Genomic DNA, 22,058 nt, shown 5'->3' with positions numbered 1-22,058 from the left:
ATTGATCTATTAATAACCGCCTGTTAAAAGATACAACATTGAAAGAGGCGCAGGAGCCTGTGCGGTGTCGCTGTACAGCCTGTGGTGATTAACGAACCTTTCCATGATTCAATGATACTCAGAGTTCAACTTCCGATTCTTCTACACATTTTGAAAAAAATGATCCTTTTTATTGTTGATTTATTGAATAGATTTCATACCGAGATTTTTAAAAGTTTATTCCGATCACGACTCCTTATTTTGCCGATCCACTATTTACAATCTCATTACACGTGCTGTATAATCTGTTCCAAAAACAGTCATCAAATTGCACAGATCAACTTTAAATGTGCACCCTGCGCCCGGCGGGATGTTGCAGCCAAAACACAGATTGAAAACGTGGAGCTGTCAGGCTATGAAAAAATGCCATTTCTGTCCCTGAGTCGGCTTAAACCACCAACTTTACGGAAATTAGCGAAACACACGATTGCACCACCGATACTGATAATTGAAGAGAGTGGAACATATGGGACAAAACTCTCAACCCATCTGGGTACAGCTTCGGGTGGTAAAGACAAAATAACACCAACCCCCTCCCATTTTACATTTCCAAAAGAAAGGGTGTGATATTCATTGTGGAAACATGGAATCAGTCTGATCTCACTCACTGCAGAAATATGCCTGTGATAGCAAATCAGCTCTCCTGAAACCAGTGCGGCCTCCCTTCCGTCCTTTTGGGCTTCGTCTGTCAAATAGAGTGCTGATTTCCGTGAAACCTTTGGATTTTGTTTTCCAGATCCTCGATTTTTCTGCAGTAAGGAGAAGCCTTGACATGGTTCTGATCTCTTTATTTCACAGATAACATCAGAGTAAATGTTCCAATATCTTAATCTAGGGAACTGCGCCCATCCAGCAGTGTCTTGATCGCCTCTGGTTTGAACCACTCCAAGCAGGATTCCGCCTTTACCACAACACTGAAACGACCTTTATCAATGTCAGAAATGACATCCTCTGTGATTGTGGTGCACCATCCCTCCACTCTGCCCCCGTTGTTAGTCAAACATGACCAATTAGCTTCTCGCATCATTTTCCGCACTGCAGAAGGCGGGATTGACATCTGTCTAGATTGCAATTTCTCGCATTGGCTGCAGAGCAGCTCTCTTGCGCAATGGGATTATCCCTAAAACTTCTTTTCAGATCTTAAAACACATTTTCTGAAGATGTGGGTTCGATTCTCACCACAGTGGAATTTTACGGTGCAGAAAAGTGACATTTTGCAGCAAAACCGCTCCTGGATCATTAATGTCCTTGAAGGCAGGAAAACTGCCCCCTCCCCTTCCTGTTATACAAGTGGAACCAGTCTCACCCGACATCCATGATGCTAAATCCCCTCTGAGCTGGATTGGCGACCCATTCTCAAGAAGGTGGCTTGTGATCTGCTCAGATATAAGAAAACGAGATTAGATGGACAGAAGCAGCCTGAAATGATAATTGATCGGCTGTGGGTTGTCATGAAATCTTACTGTGACCGCATGGCTCTGCTGTCAGCGGCTCGTTGGTCTAGGGGCGATTATTTTCGCTTTGTCGGTTTTCACTAATTAGAAATGGGAGGGATCAGACAGGCATAAATGCGAGGCAGATTCAGATAGGTTTGGAATGCTTGTGCGTAAATCACGGAGTGTGGAAATATAAGGTTGCTGAGCTGCAGACAGAAGTAGGAACATGGGATTATGATATAGTGGCAATAAATGAGGCGTGGCACAAACAAGGGGAGGAATGGGCTCTTAATATTCCTGGCTACAAAGTATTCAGGAAAGATAGGCAAGGGAAAAAAGGAGGTGGGGGGAATGTTTGGAGGTTGGCATTATTGATCACACATACTGTTCCAGCACTAGAAAGGGATGATGTACTTGTAGGTTCAAAGACAGAATCTATTTGGTTAGAATTAAGGAACAATTGAGGAGCTATCACGCTGCTGGGTGCATACTATATCCGACCAAATAGTGGGAAGGAGACAGAGCAGCAAATTGGTATGCAAATTTCAGAACGATGCACTAATTTTAGTGTAGTGATAATGGTGGACTTTATTTATCCTAATATAAACTGGGAAAATAGTAGCGTAAAGGGCAAAGAGGGGGAGCAATTCCTGAAATGTGCAGAGGAGAACTTTTTGATTAATACGTTTTTAGCCCAACGAGGAAGGAAGCAGTGCTGGATCTAATCCTGGAGATTGAAGTGGGGCAAGTGGACCATGATTCAGTGGGGAAGAATTTGGGAAACAGTCATCACAATATCATTACGTTTAGAGTAGTTATGGAAAATACAAGGAACAATCATAGATGAAAATACTCAACTGGAGGAGAGCTTATTTCCGCAAGTTGATAAGGGTTTTGCTCCAGCTGGATTGGAATCAGTGACTGGCAGGTAAATAGTAAATAATCAGTTGGAGACTTTGAATGAGGAGATATTTCGGGTACACGAGATAGACGAGACACATTCCCACGAGGGGAATGGAAGGGCATCCAAAACTAAAGCTGCCTGGATGAAAAAAGAGCATTTCAGGCAGCATGTTGTACATTTCCAAATACCAGTGTCCCGTCACGTGTGTCCGCGGTTATTAAGAACAACCTCGTCACCTCCACGCTGACAGATACAAAGCGGCCACATTCTGCTTTATTGAGATGAAATCCGAGAGCGGTTTCAAGTTCGATTGCAATTGCAAGTAGAATGCATTCTGTGGGCGTGTAGATCATTGAAGCACCTTTAAAATTCCTAATAGTTTGAACAGCAGTTCAAGATCAAAAGTCGAGGGCAAAATGAAGACTCTTTGAAGATGTAAACCCGGGATCTTCCGCATATTTTAATCATCAACTCCGAAGTGAGAATCATTCCCCTAAACGAACCCTTCTCTGTTTATCACAACATGGACGGAGACATTTTTTGACACTTGGATTCTTTGTAACTTTTAAAAGGACACCCAGGCGGACCGATTGGAATTGTGGTTTTCTGCTCAGCGAAGTTTGAATCCTATCGCTGACCATGGTTTTTTATATTATTCTATTTGCTTCTATTTCCAAAATATTGATGAGAAAGTTCCAAGCCTCCGCTTGTACATAAAACCTATCGCATCTTAGTTGACGACTTCTGTGTGGGAAACGGTCATTGAGAATTATTTTGCCATTGGAATTTTATCATTTGGATTTCACTGACCGATGGCGAGGTGACCGAGTAATTAACGCGATTGTGCTTTGCACGAGCGGATTCGAATCAAATTCTTGTCGATGCTTCTTTTGTTGGACCCAAATTGCAAACAGCTCACAGGCTGCAGTGGGATGAATTGAGTGAATGCATGTCATATTAGTTGGTGTATCCTTCCTGCACTGCCACTTTAAAGAGCCGAGTATCAGCGCCCTTACATTCGAGTATCTGCACCCTTGCATCCGAGTATCTGCACCCTTACATACGAGTATCTGCACCCCTGCATCCGAGTATCTGCACCCTGACACCGGAGTATCTGCACCCTTACACCCGAAAACTAATTAACTGTCCCCAGTCACATTTAACAGCATCGGAAACCCTAAACAAGACCCAACAGAGAAGAAATTGAATTTATAATTTTCAGTAATATAAGGTCACATTTTTATTTACAGTACTTCAAGGGAGATTTGGGGAAAGTGGGCGCTGATACTCAGAAACTCTTCCTCGTGTGACTACTTGGTGCAATCGAATTAACCGGTTCATTGGTCTAGGGGTATAATTCTCGCTTTGCTGTTAGCTGATTAAATATACATGAGAAAGCCCGGGTTCTAATCCAGAACAAGCCCTCATTTTCCCCACGGCTTTTGATCTTGAGCTGCTGTTGAAACTGGCAGGATTTACAGAGGCATCTCAATGACCTCACGTCCTCTGACTGCATTCTGCTCGCAATTGCAATCGACCTTCAAACCGCTCTCGGATTTGATTTCACTGAAGCGGAATGTGGCCGCTTTGTGTCTGTCAGCGTGGAGGTGACGAGGCTGGGATTGATCACCGCGGGCAGACGTGGCGGGACATTGGTATTCGGAACGTACAAAATGCAGTCTCAAATACTCTTTCTCTTCCAGGGAGCTCCAGCTTTCCATGCCCCATCTTTCCCCTCGTAAGAATGTGACCAGTATGTCCTCATTCAAAGCCTCCCATTGTTCATCTATTGTTTAACCTGCCAATCTTTGATTCCAATCCACCTGGACCCGATCCCTTTCCAATTTGCTGAAATTCGCTCTCCTCCAGTTGTGTATTTTCAAACTTGATTTTTCCTTGCATTTTCCATAACTACACTAAACCTGCTCGAAATGCTCCGCCACTGAATCATGCTCCACTTGCCCCACTTCTTTCCCCGAAATAAATCCATCACTGCTTCCTCCTGTTTTGGCTGAAAACATATGGATCAATAAAGTTATCTTGTACAAATTTCAGGAATTGCTCCCCATCTTTGCCTTTTAAACTGCTACTTCCCAGTCTATATTAGGTTAAATGAACTCCCCCATTATCACTGCTCTAAAATTCCTGCATCTTTCTGCAATTTGCCTGCCAATTTGCTCCTCTACCTCCTTCCCACTATTTGGTCGCCTATGGTATGCACACAGCGGCGTAATAGCTCCTCAATTGTTCCTTAATTTCAAACAAATAGATTCTGTATTTGAACCCTTAAGAACGGCGTCCCTTTCTACCACTGTAACAGTATTTTTGATCAATAGTGCCTGCTCCCATCTCCACCCTCTCCTTTTTCCCTTTTCCTCTCTTTCCTGAATATATTGTGACCATTGCTCCGCTTGTTCGAGCCAGGTCTCCATTATTTTCACTATATCATAATCCCATGTTGCTACTTGTGCCTGCAGCTTACCAACCTTATTTACCAAGTGTGTTAAACACATCAGGGCATAAAGGCAGGACAAGTTCTATTGCACAATTAGATGTTATATACACTAATGCATGTAGCATAAGAAATAAAAAAGCGAATTCGAAGCGCAAATTCAGCTCATAGTGCATGGCGCATTTTTCATCACTGAGACCTGGCTACAAACTGGGCATGACTGGGAGATAAATATTTCAGGTTATAAGCTCCTTAGAAAGGAAAGGGACATTGGAAAAGGCGGGAGAGTAGCGATATTGATGAGGGACAACGTTACAACATTAGAAAGAGGCGATATCAGTAAAGGTTAGCAGTAGAAATACTTTGAGTAGAATTGAGTAACAGAACAGGATGCAAGACTTTGGTGGGAGTTGTTTATAGAACTCCGGATTGCAGTGATAAAGTAGCAGGATACATAGAAATGGAGAATTGTTTTCACCCAGAGGGTGGTGGGGCTCTGGAACTGACTGCCTGAAAGCGTGGTAGAGGCAGAAACCCTCAACTCATTTAAAAAGTACTTGGGTGAGCACTTGAAGTGCTGTAACCTACAAGGCTACCGACCAAGTGCTGGAAAGTGTGATTAAGCTGGATAGCTCTTTTCCGGCCGGTACGGGCACGATGGGCCGAATGGCTTCCTTCTGTGCTGTAACTTTCTATTATTCTATGATTCCGTGTGCAGGAAAGGATTCACTCAGTCTGAGACACCAGCAGGTTCACAGATGACTGCAAGGGTTGGATTCTGCTGTTAATCCCATCCAGGACTGAACCATGTTCATTCTGACAGTTGGGGTTTGTTTCTTCTGATGTTAATAACCCCTATAACTGAGCTGGAGTTTAATATCCTGGATATCTGTTAAATAAATCAGCTTTGTTGTAAACACCTTGTTGTAAATTTTGGTCTTTCCCACCTGAGTGTTTAGCATCACCTGACTGGAGCTCAGAAAGGACAATCTGGGAGGAGGATCGTCCGGTGGGAACAGAACTTCAGCCTGGACACAGTCCTTCAGGGCCACACTGAGAGGGGCAAACGGCACTTTGGTCTTTCTCATCTCTCTTCACTGACAGCAAAGTCGCCGTGCGGCGTCCAGTCTAAAAATGACTGTGGTAATTATTCTATGAAGAATTAATCTGTTTGTGTGACCGTCCTGAGTCTACCATTTAAGGCAGGCGTTAACACATTTAAAATAAAACTGTTTTCAATAAATGGCTTAAAGTCTGCATTAAAGTTGCAAAGGGAGGAGTTCACAGGAGCCTGTGAATTGCTGGTTCAATTAAACAACAGTCATTTGATCTCCAGATAAAGAAGGACCTGCAGTGTGTTTCCAGAATTCCCTGTTTTATTGATGTGTGCGCGTTAGACACCAAGTTCCCTTCACAGCCCATCAGTGCCGAGAAAACAAGCGGGGATTTTACACACAGAATGAATTCTGTAACTTTTCTTAAACACTTCAGTATTTTTCACTCCGCGTTCAAAATTGTGAGCTCTCCCCTGGTGTGTCCGCTTTCTGTGTTTATAAACACTACGGTGTATTTCGTTCCGTGTTCAACACTGTGAGGTCTCCCCTGGTGCATTTGCATTTTGTGTTTACAAAGAGTGTAAATTATTGACTGGGGGTTTATGTGTAGGGGGTTTGAGGGTGAGCTCTGATTCCCGCTCCCTGATGGATTGAATGGAGGAAAGAATGAATGAGAGAGAGGCGCGATGTGGGAGACGGGTTGATTGGAGAATATATCCACGAACCTGCTTAAAAGTGGCCAAACACAAGATAATATTAAGAACATTAACATAACCTGAGCTCCGAGATCTGGTCGGGTCCCATTCCCCCGAAGTAAGGAATGAGCGGGAAAGGCAATTCCACTCGGTTTATATTTTCTTCCAAGGCGACGCCACAAAGTCCATCTTGCTTTGGAGACGAAATAGTTCAGTGGGGAGTGCGAAAATGTAAAGGTCTCTGCTTCAATTCCGAATTTTAGCAACATTTGGTTGTTTTGCTCTCGTTCTTTGGGTCGAAACTCGCATTTATTTACAGTGAAATTTTAACCGGCTCTGGAGGCTTGGGGAAGGAACAGAGAGGCATCAAGGATGAAAAATATTAATAGCATCTTTATTTAGCTTTATTTCTATATTTCATTCTGAATGTTTCTCCATGTTTTGCTTCTCTCAGTGCCGGGCGAACATTTGATTTGAAGCATTTGATTTCTAAACGGATGCATTTCCACATCTCGGGGCGGCCAGACACGCCGTGATTGTTACTGCTTGTGGCCATTAACGGGAACAGACCCCGAGTTAAACCTTTATCAGCAAACCGACAGAGAGATAACACAGCGGGAATAAAACTCGTTGAATCACATTGTTAGATACTCAGTGACTCAGGTTGTAATGTGTGTCATTCAACATACCCGGATACTGAGTGACACAGGTTGTAATGTGTGTCAGTAAACATACCCGGATACTGAGTGACACAGATTTTAATGTGTGTCAGTAAACATACCCGGATACTGAGTGACACAGATTGTAATGTGTGTCAGTAAACATACCCGGATACTGAGTGACACAGATTGTAATGTGTGTCAGTAAACATACCCGGATACTGAGTGACACAGATTGTAATGTGTGTCAGTAAACATACCCGGATACTGAGTGACACAGATTGTAATGTGTGTCAGTAAACATACCCGGATACTGAGTGAAACAGATTGTAATGTGTGTCAGTAAACATACCAGGATACTGAGTGACACAGATTGTAATGTGTGTCAGTAAACATACCCGGATACTGAGTGACACAGGTTGCAATGTGTGTCAGTGAACATACCCGGATACTGAGTGACATAGATTGTAATGTGTGTCCGTAAACATACCCGGATACTGAGTGACACAGGTTGTAATGTGTGTCCGTAAACATACCCGGATACTGAGTGACACAGGTTGTAATGTGTGTCATTAAACATACCCGGATACTGAGTGACACAGATTGTAATGTGTGTCAGTAAACATACCCGGATACTGAGTGACACAGATTGTAATGTGTGTCAGTAAACATACCCGGATACTGAGTGACACAGATTGTAATGTGTGTCAGTAAACATACCCGGATACTGAGTGACACAGATTGTAATGTGTGTCAGTAAACATACCCGGATACTGAGTGAAACAGATTGTAATGTGTGTCAGTAAACATACCAGGATACTGAGTGACACAGATTGTAATGTGTGTCAGTAAACATACCCGGATACTGAGTGACACAGGTTGCAATGTGTGTCAGTGAACATACCCGGATACTGAGTGACATAGATTGTAATGTGTGTCCGTAAACATACCCGGATACTGAGTGACACAGGTTGTAATGTGTGTCCGTAAACATACCCGGATACTGAGTGACACAGGTTGTAATGTGTGTCAGTAAACATACCCGGATACTGAGTGACACAGGTTGTAATGTGTGTCAGTAAACATACCCGGATACTGATTGACACAGGTTGTAATGTGTGTCAGTAAGCATACCCGGATACTGAGTGACACAGGGGAAAAGAAGAAGAAAGGAAAAATAAGGAGACAGATGTGTGCCTCGGCCCAAGGGCAAATAAATGTCAAACATATTGATGGATGTTATTACAAAAAATAACCTTATGATATTTTGTGTGGATTTGCTTGTTTCTAAAGTCTACCAAACTTTTAGAAGTTTCCAAAACATTGTAATGGGACCCTTATGGCGCGTGACGGGGATTGAACCCGCGCTCTTGGCATTATTAACACCAAGTTCTGAACAACTGACCGAACCGGCCATACATTAATAGCCACTTCATGGGCTTAGTCACGTGTTGGGCAGTTTTTATTACACTGTGTAATAGAGTTTTTGCACAAATATTGAACAAACCACATTTCTTAAACATTGTTACTTGTTTCTGCAAAGAACAGTCGAGGATGTAAATCAAAATTAACAGATAAAGAACACGTTATCGCAACAAATTCAATTCTGATCAATATTATTTTTCTAACAATGAACTGCCCCGCTATAAAACCTGTGGGCAGGACCCTGAGCTACTGTGAAAATGATATCACCCCAACGTGATTCGATCACGCTGGGTTTTGACGTGGTGTCAGATGTCTGTCTGTGTCTCTCTGTCTATCTGTATATGTGTCTGATTACGTCTCTGCCTTATGCTCAGGCTTTTTGTTTGCTGGCTGCAGGCCTCGCTCCCCGACTGACTGACCAACTACCGGGCCGTGTGTCGGAATCAATGACTGTGACTGACTGTCTGCCCATTTATGGCCCTGAATGGCCACATTTCTGAGTTCCTGCCTTCGCTCTGTGTCGCAGGCCTGTCTCTGTGACTTAGGATGACAACACACACACAAGCTTTACGACTGAACGCAGGTTTGGTCAGTCTGTCCTCGCAGCTCCTTCCGAAGCTAATAATTTTGAAATGAATTATTTTCCCTGGGTGCCTTGTGAAATTTTGTTCAGTTAAATATTTGCGAAAGAGAACGGAGGGAAAGGATTGCGAGCCTTTCATGAGGGACAGGAGTGATGTTGTTTAACGGAGAAGCAACCCGATCACAATCAATGCAGAGAGAAACAAGAGCAGCAGGCACATGGGAATAACACCACCTGCACGTTCCCCTCCAAGTCACACACCATCCCGACTTGGAAATACATCGCCGTTCCTTCATCCTCGCCTGGTCAAATTCCAGGAACTCCCTACCTAACTGCACTGTGGGAGAACCGTCACCACACGGACTGCAGCGGTTCAAGAAGGCGGCTCACCACCACCTTCTCAAGGGCAATTAGTGATGGGAAATAAACGCTGGCTTTGCCAACGACGCCCACATCCCGTGAACGAATAAAAAAATGGACTCAGTGGTTTATGTTCCAGCGAAACACATCCAATGAGGTGCGTTTGATCAGCTCAGGTTCCCGTCGTGTCGTGATCATCCCCTTTGTTTTACAGCCGCAAAGTCTCCGGTTCGATTCCGGCCTCAAGTGTTGTTTGGGAACTTGCTCCAGACGAAACTTCCGCGATAAACTTGCTCTCCAAAAAGGAGTGGTCACTAGTCGCTCATGTTAAATTTAAGAACGGTTGCACCAAATTCCTTGTGTCCTTAACATTTTTAACCAGACTGTTACAATACGGTCTGGAAAACGAAAATCGGTGAAAGTTCATCACATACAAAACACAAACACTTATTTAAAGTTTCACTATCCATGTTAATATTTCCGTGATTCTGCAGCAGAAAGTTATCGGTTGACCAATGGCGATTACAACAATTATTCTTCTTTCACAGACTTTCATTAGTTTAATTAATTAATTTAATAACGTTCGTTGCTCACTACAACCTCAAGCTTTAGCTCGGTGACATAGTACTTGTGTTTAAAATGAGATATGTTGCCTCTCTCTGGCGCAATCATTGAGCGCCTTAACCGAAAAGTTGGTGGTTGGAGACCACTCAGGGACGACTCAATATCCAGGATTTCAATGTGTGTTTTCACTGCATGAAAATGCACCATAAATGAATTTGATGAAGAGAGGTGAATATTGTTAACTTGAAATAGTTAGTGTACAACTTGAGATTACCGCACATCGGAATAGAAAGTGAGATTAGGGACCAAAAAGGAGATGTTTGCACGGAGGGAGCGGGCATGGCTGAGATACGAAATGAGCACTTTACATCTGTCTTCACCAAAGAGGAAAATGCTGCCAAAGTCAGGAAAACAGGGGGTATTTGAGATATTGGATGGGATAAAAATTGATAAAGAGCAGGTACTAGAAAGGCTGGCTGTAATTAAAGTAGGAAAGTCACCCGGTCCAGTTTGGATGCACCCTCGGTTGCTGAGGGAAGGAAAGGTGGAAATTGCGGAATTGCTGTCCATAATATTCCAATCATAGGGGAGTTGTGCCTGACGGCTGTTTAAGCATTTCTCAGTCCGACTACTCCCATTAATAACACTTACTGATGCTAAATTCTGCGTAATTCAATCATGTCTCATTGTCCTCACAGTGAAAAAGTCAGTAATTTTAGCCCAGTATAAAATTAAAGAAAGTCTTGTATTTATAAAGCGCTTTTCACGACCTCAAGACGTCCCAAAACGCTTTACAACCAATGAAGTATTTTTGAAGTGTAGTCACTGTTATACTTGTGGTAGAGTGGATAATCTGCGGATGCTAAGATGGATAACAATGTAGCTTTAGATCAATTAACTCCGCAGAGTCTCACTTGAAAATACAAGTCGCACATTCAAAGCGAATGTGGTAACGAGAGGCTAATATTGTTGATATGAAATAGTTAGTGTACAACTTGACATTGCTGTCCATTGGAATAGAAAACGTGATTGGATGAATAGAAGAGGCCTGAAAGGATGGCCGATCGACGATGGGTGCAGTGGCTGCAGTGTTTTGTTACCAATGACTGGTTGGTCTACCGTATGATTCTCGTTTTGGGGATTTGTTGATTAATATGCGATAGATCTTAGCGACAAATTCCGGACGAGCCCTGCGTTATCATTTTAAGTGTACATTCACTAATTGGCTTCACACGTCTTGATAGTATGTCAAAGGCAGGAATGAGCATTTTGGATTCCGAGAGTATAGAGTGTAGAGGTTCTGTCGACGCAACACACCTGGAGAAAAGAAGCTGTCTCAAGATGGTGTGTAGATTGAAGCTGAATATGAACATAAATGTATCCCAATTCACATGAAAGCAGAATAAAAATACTCCGATATTAACCGGTAACCGAACTGGGGCCTCCCGCGCAGTCAGCAAGATTTATATTCCTGAAACAGCAATGTCCGCACGGCAGCCGGCTGCATGAGTCCAGCTCGAAACCTGTCTGAACAAACATACGGTCTCATAGGTCTCCAGTGATAACCCTCCGCATTCTGATCTGCGGCCGTGTCGGATTTGTTGCATGCAGCTGCGATGACGCAATGATTAAGGCATTGGACTTGCAATGTAATTTTTCGACGCAATACACGTGGAGGAAGGAGAATGTCTCAAAATGTTGTGCAGATTGAAGCTGTTTGCGAACGTATCCCATGTCACGCGATCTCATGAATGCAGAATGACAATTGTCCTGAATTGGACGAAAATCGAACCCCAGCCTCCCTCTTGGCAGTCGAGAATTCTATCACTGGAACAGCAAAATCTGCATGGTGAGGGGCTGCAAGGGTATAGTTGCAAACCTGCCTGAAAGTACATTGTGCACAGATCGCTTGTGATAATCCGACGTATTCTGATTTACAGCCGTGCATCGCAATTGCTTGCAGCTGTGATGGCCGAGTGTTCAGGCGTTGGGGGTTTTTATACGAAGGTTCGAATCCTGCTCGCAGCGCCGTTTCTTTTAGTGTTGTTCAATGCTCAAATAAATATGAACTGGAGTTCACCAATCGTGTTTCTCTCCTTCAAAGACATATTTCAGCGCGGCAGACGAGGCTAATTCGGAGCCCAGTGATCTCTTACAAGACACTTCAATGAATCTCTCTCAAGCTCGTTCGCAGAACTTGACATTTATATTATTTGTTTCTGTACTTTAATCTATCCCTGTCTCTGCCTCTGACTCTCTGTGTTTTGTCCTGATGGACTTCTCAGGCTTTCTTGAACGCCCATGGATGACCGAACCTGCAACACCAGCAGAGAAGTGTAAAGACTGAAAGACTGAGACGGTAGGATAAGCAAAGGTGCAACCCAACAGATGAATTCGTAACTAATGTCTACACATTTATGTCTCTTCACCCTCACAGTGAAAAAATCAGCAATTTGATTACAGTACACTTATAGCAGAGAGTATAATAGGCAGATGTTCAGGCAGACAACAATCGAACCATTGCCTTGGTGATAAAAGTGCCGAATGCGAACCACGAGACCACAAGGTAACGCTGAAAATTCTTTGCTGCGAACAAGCAGATCCACGCGGCCTTTCCCACTTGGCCCTTGATCATTTAGATCATTTTCGGGCCATACAAGCTGCTCGCACAAAATGGCATTTTCTGTTCGACAGAAGATGTTGCTGAGGCAATGACAGCAACAAGTGCAAGTAGACATGTACATGAAATAGAAAGTGAGGTAAAATACTACCACAAGCTGCTGATGGACATGTTTCCATTTCCAAAATTCACGCACCGAATCAATGCAGCTCCTGGGAATGCTGCAAGGCAGTGCAGGTCTATCGGGCATCGTGTGAAGCAACTGGCAGTTTAAAGTGATATCGCCTGCTGTTTCTGTGGGGAGTGAGGGAGAGACACTGTCGGTATCTGCGTACAGTTTGATTTTGTACAGAACTGCAGAGAGAAACAGCAAATATACCGGGGCTGTGAGATATGGTATCTTATTCACATTTAACGATCGGAATATCCGCAGTCAGAAGCTGAAAGGAAGGGAGAGATAAGAGGCCTGAGAATAAACACAGAGCTGAATGAATCACGGAAGTGTAAAAGAGAAATAAATGTAATCAGTTCCACTTCGTCCCGTGCACAATCTTGGGAGCTCCCCGGTGGACCAGTCGTGAAGATTCGCCGCTTTCACTAACGCTTGGTTCAATTCGCGGTCAGGGAATTAACGTCAACTAAAAGGGAGAACCTATTGAATTAACTGTATGATACTAATTAATCGCAGTTTGTAGTTCAATCAATGCTTTAATCAACTGATAACTTTCGATTTCAGACTGAAGGAGATATTGACATGGTCATCAAAAGACAGTCAAAACTTTAATAAGATTTTTGTGCTTTGCATGTGATGAAATTTTATCGCTTTACAAACTATCGAAAGCCATAAACTGTTACAAAAACTTCAGAAGCCTTCAAACCAGGTAGGAATCCAATCTAGAATATTTTGACCCACAGGCTCAGATTGAGGAGAGCAAATAGCAGCTCACACTCCCACAGCGCTGCAGTATGAACATGTGCCGAGTTAGCCTGGGTCACGACCACGGGACTCCACGAGTCTGGGAACATCAAAAGGCGCTCATTAAACAATTACCAACGATAGGTGCACATTTCTCCGGCAGACGATAGCTCTGCTGGTCGAGCAGAGCACTTCAAAAGAATAAATCTTTAGATCCTTGGTTCAATTCTATCTCAAAGGATCGAACAAACAGCGATTCGCTCAAGGCCACTCTTGTAAGTTTGCATTTTAACATTTTAGCGCGATGGCACAGGACGCCTCTTTTCCTTTTTCAAACGTTAAGGCTTTCTGTGTCTGCTCGAACACGGCTGCTTTGCTGGAGCATTTGCCTCTCCTCGCCAGCAGGGAGTGCCTTCGAGCTGCAACACTTCAAACTGCACTCACTTTCAGGCAAAAAATCTTCCACCAGTCAGTCAGACAGACTCTCCCTGCTCCCTCAAGCTCCGGGCGGCTGGTCCTTTCCGGTGACCTCGTCTGCCTTCCACAGGCTCGGGCTCTTCTCAGCATCATTCATGATTACTGTGGTTTCCCGTTCTGCTGTTGTTCACTCGCTGATGCTCGATACCGCGGATTGAAGCAAAGTAATTAATGTATTCAGGGAGCTGGCCAATCCAAAGCAAAATTTATCTGCTGGTCGTGGAGCTGCTTGGAGGCGAGTGCGAAGCAGCTGCTGTGAAGGACAATCCGTTCTGATATTTCATGCTAGTTTACTTAAAAATAAACCTGCCGGGGACGGATATCGGGTTGATTTTATGGAAGGATCAAATCAACAGCTCAGAAAAATCACCCCCCGCCAAAGGAACAAAAAATATCTCCGTATTTGTTAAGGATTAAATGTCGGAATTCAGAATCGAACCCACGCCTCCAGGAGAGGTGGAGACCGAAAAGCAGCGCCTTCGACCCGCGAGGCCATCCAAACTCCGAAACTGTGATTTACTGACCCTGATTTGCCCAATGAGGCGCCAAGAAAGTTTCACGTCGTCCGATTTTCGGTGGATGCTGTTCGAAGGCAAAAAGATCCCACATTGGTCAGAAATCAAACCTTTCAGGTGGTGAGCGAGAATTCGACCCCTGAACCACCAATACTTACATGATCAGTAAATGCATGTGTCCTTATGGAATCTTATCTGAAAGAATATGCAGTCGGACAGAACTCCTGTGATAACCCAACTCAGTCTGATCTGCAGCAGTGCAAGTACTGCCATGTGCTGCTGCGATCGCCGAGTGGTTGAAGCGTTAAATTCAAGATCAAATGGAGTTTTCCTTCGCAAGTTTGAATTCTGCCCGCTGAATTATTGTTTAAAGATCCGTTCAATGTTCAAATGAATGAACTGGATCTAATTCACTTCATTTATCTCTCTCAGAGCATGAGAGATAATCGAGCGTGGCCGGCGCTTTCAATTGGTTGCCCAATGTACACTTGCAAAATTCAAATACACAAGAAAGAATCTTGCCCAATCTGCAACTGAAATTCTGCTACTTTGCAGAACCACCCATTTATACTCGACTTTATTTACATGCATCTCTCTATCTCTCCCTGTCTCTTGTCTCTATCTTTTGTCCCCTGATGAACTTCTCAGTCTTCCTGGAATGGTAAAGGCTGATCTAACCTGCAACACCAGCAGGGAAAGGTAAAGAAAAAAAAGACTGAGACGATAGGAAAAGTAAAGGTGCAACCCAGCTGATAAATTCGTAGCTAATGTCTCCACATTTATGTCTCTTCGCCCTCACAGTGAAAGAAAACAGCAATGTGAGTAAAGTATACTTATGGTAGCTTGTATACTCTGACGATGCCGAGACAGATGCCAATGTAGCTTCAGATTAACTAATTCTGAAAATTCTTCTTTAAAAAAACAAGCCGTACATTGGAAACGAATTTGGTAAAGAGAGGCTAATATTGGCGACTGGAAATAGTTTGTCCACAAATTTCTGTACATAGGAACAGAAAACGAGATTGGATGGACAGAAGCGGTTTGAAAGGATCGCCGATCGCCTGAAGACGGTGGTGAAATTTTAGACTGGTTGCACGACCTTTTACCCAGTGGCTCGTTGGTCTAGGGGTATGATTCTCGCTTTGGGCGTTTCACTAATTAAATATGCGAGAGGTCCCGGGTTCAAATCCCGGACGAGCCCTGTTGTTTCACTGCTTTTTAGTGAAAAGTCATCAATTGGATTCTGATATCTTTGCAGTTGTGAGAATTGAATTATATTTGAGCTCCAGACGACAGAGTGCAGTATTTTCCTCGGCGCAACACACGCGATGTCAATAAAATGGCTCAAGATGATGTGGAGATTGAAGCTGAATGTGAATTTGCTCCAATTTAGGCGGGCTCATTGATATTCGATGACGGGATCGAGAACCACATATCCAAGTTTGTCGATGACATAAAGATAGACAGAATTGTAAGCAGTGTAGATGGAAGAATAAGATTACAGAGAGATATTACTAGATTAAGTGAATGGTAATGCCGTTGAATGTCAAGGGGAGGTGGTTAGAAAGTATCCAGACTGGCACTTGTCTGGCTCCAATGTTACTTGCCCCTTATCAGCCAAGCCTGGATGTTGTCCAGGTCTTGCTGTATGCGGGCACGGACTGCTTCATTATCTGAGGGGTTGCGAATGGAACTGAACACTGTGCGATCATCAGCGAACATCCCCATTTCTGACCTCATGATGGAGGGAAGGTCATTGATGAAGCAGCTGAAGATAGTTGGGCCGAGGACACTGCCCTGAGGAACTCCTCCAGCAATGTCCAGGGGCTGAGATGATTGGCCTCCATCTTCCTTTGTGCTCGGTATGACTCCAACCACTGTAGAATTTTCTCCCTGATTCCCATTGACTTCAAATTTACTCGGGCTTCTTGATGTCACACTCGGTCAAATGCTGTCTTGATGTCAAGGGCAGTCACTCTCACCTCACCTCTGGAATTCAGCTCTTTTGTCCATGTTTGGACCAAGGCTGTCATGAGATCTGGAGCCTATTTGTCCTGATGGAACCCAAAATGAGCATCGATTAATAGGTTATCGGCGAGTTCGTGCTGCTTGATAGCACTGTCGACGACATCTTCCATCACTTTGCTGATGATTGAGAGCAGACTAATGGCGCGGCGATTGGCCGGATTCGAATTGTCCTGCTTTTTGTGGACTGAATAGCGGAACAGGCTCGATGGGCGAAATGGCCGACTCCTGTTCCCGTGTTCCTCATTGGTGCAGAATGTAAAACGATCCTGCATTGGCCAGGTATCAAACCCGGGTCGCATGATAAACAGGCGAGAATTCAACGCCAATAGCACCAGTCCTCGCATGGCCATTTGCTGCATGTGTCCATTTGGAATCTTGTTTGAAAGCACATGCAGTCTGGCGGAGGCACTGTGATAACCCTAAGCAGTATGACCTACAGCTGTGCAAGAACTGCTGTGTGCAGCTGCGATGGCCCAGTGTTTGAAGCGTGAGACTCATACCCCACTGGGGTTTTCTTGCACCGGTTTGAATTTTACTCGGTGAGTTACTGTTTAACGATCTGTTCAATGTACAAATGAATAAACTAGCTCTAATTGACCGGGTCTCCCTTTTTCAAAGCAATAGAGACATTCCACCGTGGCGGGCGCCCAATATTCTCTTTCAAGATTTCAAGACATGAGAAGGAATATCTCCCAATCAGCATCTTAAATTCTGCTAGTGTGCAGAACCTGGCATTTATGTCCTTTGTTTATTTTCTTGCATCTCTGTATTTGTCCCTGACTCTGTCTCTTGTCTCTCTGTTTTGTCCCCTGATAGAATTCTCAGGCTTCCTTGAATGGTGAAAGCTGATCTAACCGGCAACACCAGCAGGCTGAGACGGTAGAACATGTAAAGTTACAGCCCAGCTGATGAGTTCGTAACCAATGTCTCCACATTTATGGAGCTTCAGAGCAATCTATTCTGCAAACTGATTATGATAATTCAAGTCGTGCATTCAAAACGAATTGGTGAACAGAGGATAATATTGATCACTTGAAATAATTAGTGTTGAATCCGATATCGCTGTATATCGTGCATTGTACAAGAAAGCAAGTTTGGATGGGCACAGTGTCCGAAAGGATGACCGATCGGCTGCGTGGCAGCGAAATTTTACAGTGGCTGCACGGATCTGTTGCCTTTGGATCTGATTCCCGCTCAGGCAGTTTCACTGGTTCAAATCCAGGAGCTCTTATTCACATTCACTGGATTTCCCACGAAAGCCCAAATAAAGTTTCACTCTCTCCGGTCCTCCATAAATCCTGCACTCGCAGCCTCACTCACCCCGGGAGCTGGGGAACAGCGGAAAACTGATGGCTTTGTTGTCGCATCTGAAATGCGGCTTAGAACTGTTGTTATTCGCCGAGACAGCGCTGCAGGAGCCTTTAATGATCTCTCACAAATCAGCTGAACACGGTCGGAATGTGCAAACCATGTTGCTTTTCCAAAATAAAGGAGTGACATTCATTGTGGAAACTCGGTAGCAGTCTGGTCTCGCTCACTGCACAAATATCAATATCTGAGTGAACCAGCTCTCCGGCAACCATTGAGTCCTCCCTTCGGACCCTGTCTGTGAAGAAGAATTCTGAGTTCCCTGTAGCCAATCTCGGATTTTTAAATATTTTTCATGTGCCTGCTATCGGACCGCCGGGTCAGTGGTGGAATTTCAGCCGTACTCCACTGGCAATTTTTACCGTGCATTTTCTTGCAGACAAAACACACATTGGAAACCTGGCGCTGTGAGGCAATGCATCCTGAGGTAAAAGTTATCCTGGGCGGGCTTAAACCACCAACCTTACAATTAAAAGCCGAACGCGCTGACCGATTGCACCACAGAAACACCACGTGCTTTATACTAAACCATTAATTCACCGCGCGAAAGCTTGAGTTTGCAGCGACCAATACAGCAGCTGTCTCCAATCGGTTTACTTTTATAAAATAAAGGGTGTGCAGCTTGCACGAGTGAAGATCTGCGCGGCATTATTTCTGAGCATCAGACTCAACTTGCCCCATAAATACCTGTATGTTTGAAGGATCAGCTCTTGGTGGTGGAGACGATTGGTTTCTTGAGCTGTCATTTGACCAGGCTCCATTTCAGTAATATTCCCGTTACCAGAAAATGAGATGAGATGAAACGAGCAGGTCCAACCTGCCGTTCTGTAACACTACACGGCATCTACAAAGTTGCCTCTTTACACTTACCGTGAAGCGGAGGGCAGTTTTCACCACTAACCCAGCAAGATAGGTGACACGGTAAATAGTGCAGATTGGAGCAGAAAGTAGCAAAGGGCCATTGATGATAAAATTAGAGAACAAAACTGTGACAGATGGAGTTCAATGTGGGGAAGTGTGATATAACCCACTGAGAAACGAAAATAGATCACAGTATTTTCTAAATGGAGTGAAGTTCGGAACTGTCGAGGAGCGGAGAAATTCAGGGGTCCATCTCCAGAAATCTTTGCGTTAACTGATTTTTTACTGATCTTCTGGCTGGCAGCTGGTGTTTCCGAGAGAATGGTTTCACCTTTGTGCTGCGGGTTCGATTCTCGGTCAAGGAAATAATTTTAACAAACCAATTGTGAACATTACGAATTTAATGCTCGAAACCGATGATTCTCTGTGAAAGATGAATAATTGTAATCGTCATTAATGAACCAATAACTTTCTGCTGCAGACCGGTGGAAATTCTGACGTAGTTAACGTGTGACAGCGAAACTTTGTGCTTTGCATGTTACGAACTTTCATCCGTTCTCATTTCCCAGACAATAATTTAAGAGTCTGTTTAAAAATGTTCAGTGTTTATGACACCAGGACTGTGATAGATCCGTTGTTAAATTTAACAGGAACAAACAATTTGCGGCGCCTTTTCACAGGTGAAGCTCAGCCCTGGAGGGTCATCAGGAGTAACTTCCCAAATAACTTTTCCGCCTGGGATCTAACCGGATGTGAGGCGAACCTGACGACCGCTAAACTAGAGAAACCTTTGCTCAGTTCATAGCACTGTTTCGCTTCTCCTTGAGACAACATCACTTCTGTCCCACACTAAACGCCGCCAATCCTCTTCCGCTTTCCCTCACAAACATCTCAATGATCAAAACCTCACAAGTTACACAGGAAAAAATCTTCAAAATTTCAAAATCATTCAACTCCAGAAGGAACTAAGATGTTAATTCAAGGGATTTAGGCATCGCTGGCAAGGCCAGCATTAATTGCCCATCCCGAATTGCCCTTGAGAATGTGGTGGTGGGCCGCCTCCTTGAACCGCTGCTGTCCGTGTGGTGAAGGTTCTCCCACAATGCTGTTAGATAGGGAATTCCAGGATTTTGACCCAGCGACGATGAAGGAATGACGAATGACGACAGCACTCCAAGTCGGGATGGTGTGTGACTTGGAGGTGAACGTGCTCTTCCCATGTGTCTGCAGCCGTTGTCTTTCTAGGTGTTGGAGGTCGCAGGCTTGGGAGGTGCTGTCGAAGAAGCCTTGGCGAGTTGGTGCAGTGCATCTTGTGGATGGTACACACTGCAGCAGATTAAAGTTGCGTTCAGTCAAAGTCGGTGTGTGAATGTTGTGTGTGTATTGTCTTCCTGAGAGACAGAGACAGGATTGTGACACAGAGCGAAGACATGAATACAGAAATGTGGCCATTCAGGTCCATAAAAAGGCAGACAGTCAGTCAAAGTCATTCATTCCGACACACAATCCGGTACTTGGTCATTCAGTCGGGGAGTGAGGCCTGCAGCCAGCAATCAAAAAGCCTGAGAATAAGGCAGAGACGCATTCAGACGGATATACAGGTAGACAGGCAGATAGACAGACAGACAGGCAGAGAAGCAGACCGTATCCTTTGCCTTTTTTCCTGATTTGTCAGTAATAATTTTAAACAGCTTCTGGATCCATCCCTTCCTTTAATCCTGTGCAGCAGCAGTGACAATAACTTTGTGGATTTGAGGGTTGAGCAGCAAAAAGTGTTACTAATGGGAGTAGTGGGACTGAGAAATGCTTAAACAGCCGGCACCCTGTAAAACAGAGCGCCAAGTATCGGTTTAAATAAAGTCCTGAACTGACAGAGGGGAGGGAAGATGAGGATTGAATTAAATCCCACTTCACTGAATCTAAACAAGGTTTAAATAAGTGAATCTTTCAGCAGTTGGATTCCTGAGCCTGTGTGTGAGCTGAAACTGGATCGGTCCCGTTCAGTAAAAGAGACCGGCAGGCGGATCCCAGACAGGGCTCAGGCCTGGACCGGGCAGCGGCTGGATGAGAGAGCGGGGCTCCTGCGCTGTTGCTGCGACTGCTTCCGCCTCTGTGAGTCCCTGCGGTGGCCGGTACTGATTTCCCTCTTATGGATCCGGCTCCAACCTTTCGTTGTGAACCTCGTGGCGCAACAGTAGCGCGTCTGGTTTCAAATCCCAAAGATGCGTGTTCGAATTATGTTGGGAATTTTGCATTTTCGCAACGTTTCAGTATCACTCTGTTTTATCGCGGGGCAGTCTTTCAGGGATGGTCCATTCACTGTATGTAAAATAATATTTATCATAGAATGAACACACCACAGAAGGAGGCCATTCGACCCATCAATTCCTTACCTGCCTTTTGTAAGAACAATCCCATTGGTCCCATTCCCCGTCCCTTTCCCCCTGGCCCTGCATTTTCCTCTTCAAGTATTTATCAAATTCCTTTTTGAAAGCCACGATTGAATCTGCTTCCATCACCTTTTTCAGGCAGCGCATTCCAGATCATAACTATTCGCTGCGTAAAAAAGATTTTCCTCATGTCGCCTTTGGTTCTTTTGCAAGTGTCTGGAACGAGCTGCCAGAGGCAGTAGTAGACGCGGGTACAATTTTGTCTTTTAAAAAGCATTTGGACAGTTACATGGGGAAGATGGGTATCGAGGGATATGGGCCAAGTGCAGGCAATTGGGACTAGCTTAGTGGTATAAACTGGGCGACATGGACATGTTGGGCCGAAGGGCCTGTTTCCATGTTGTAACTTCTATGATTCTATGATTCTACTTCTATAATCACCTCAAATCTGTGTCCTCTGATTCTCGACACTTCCGCCAATGGGAACAGCTTCTCTTTATTAACTTTATCTGAACCCTTCATGACTTTGAACACTTCTATCAAATCTCCTCTTAACCTTCTCTGCTCGAAGGAGAACAACCCCAGCACGGGGTAAATGCGGTCAATTAGCTCCAATTTATTTTTTTGGGCATTGAACAAAACGTGAAAGACTAGCAAGGCATTGTGCGAACGGAAATCACTGCTTGAAGATAATAAATCCAATGGCTGCGA

At 44.2% G+C, this 22,058-nt stretch overlaps 1 protein-coding gene and 1 non-coding gene across 2 annotated transcripts in view; both read left to right on the top strand.

The window, feature by feature from the left end:
• The first annotated feature begins 15,811 nt into the window (after positions 1–15,811).
• trnap-ugg (transfer RNA proline (anticodon UGG)) lies at positions 15,812–15,901 on the top strand. The gene is given in 2 exon segments: positions 15,812–15,847; positions 15,866–15,901. It is a non-coding gene; the product is annotated as a tRNA-Pro (tRNA).
• A 1,255-nt stretch (positions 15,902–17,156) lies between these two features.
• LOC137335928 (uncharacterized) overlaps positions 17,157–22,058 on the top strand; it is a 33,541-nt gene continuing 28,639 nt past the window's right edge. The window contains exons 1-2 of the mRNA XM_068001441.1: positions 17,157–17,215; positions 20,912–21,089. Coding sequence (XP_067857542.1) covers positions 17,157–17,215; positions 20,912–21,089 — 237 coding nt within the window. The remainder of the gene's footprint in view (positions 17,216–20,911; positions 21,090–22,058) is intronic.

This window comes from Heptranchias perlo, chromosome 20, assembly GCF_035084215.1.
Source record: "Heptranchias perlo isolate sHepPer1 chromosome 20, sHepPer1.hap1, whole genome shotgun sequence".
In the NCBI taxonomy this organism is placed as follows: domain Eukaryota; kingdom Metazoa; phylum Chordata; class Chondrichthyes; order Hexanchiformes; family Hexanchidae; genus Heptranchias; species Heptranchias perlo.
Note: the sequence above shows the minus strand (reverse complement) of the source record. Positions and strands in the feature narration are given on the sequence as shown.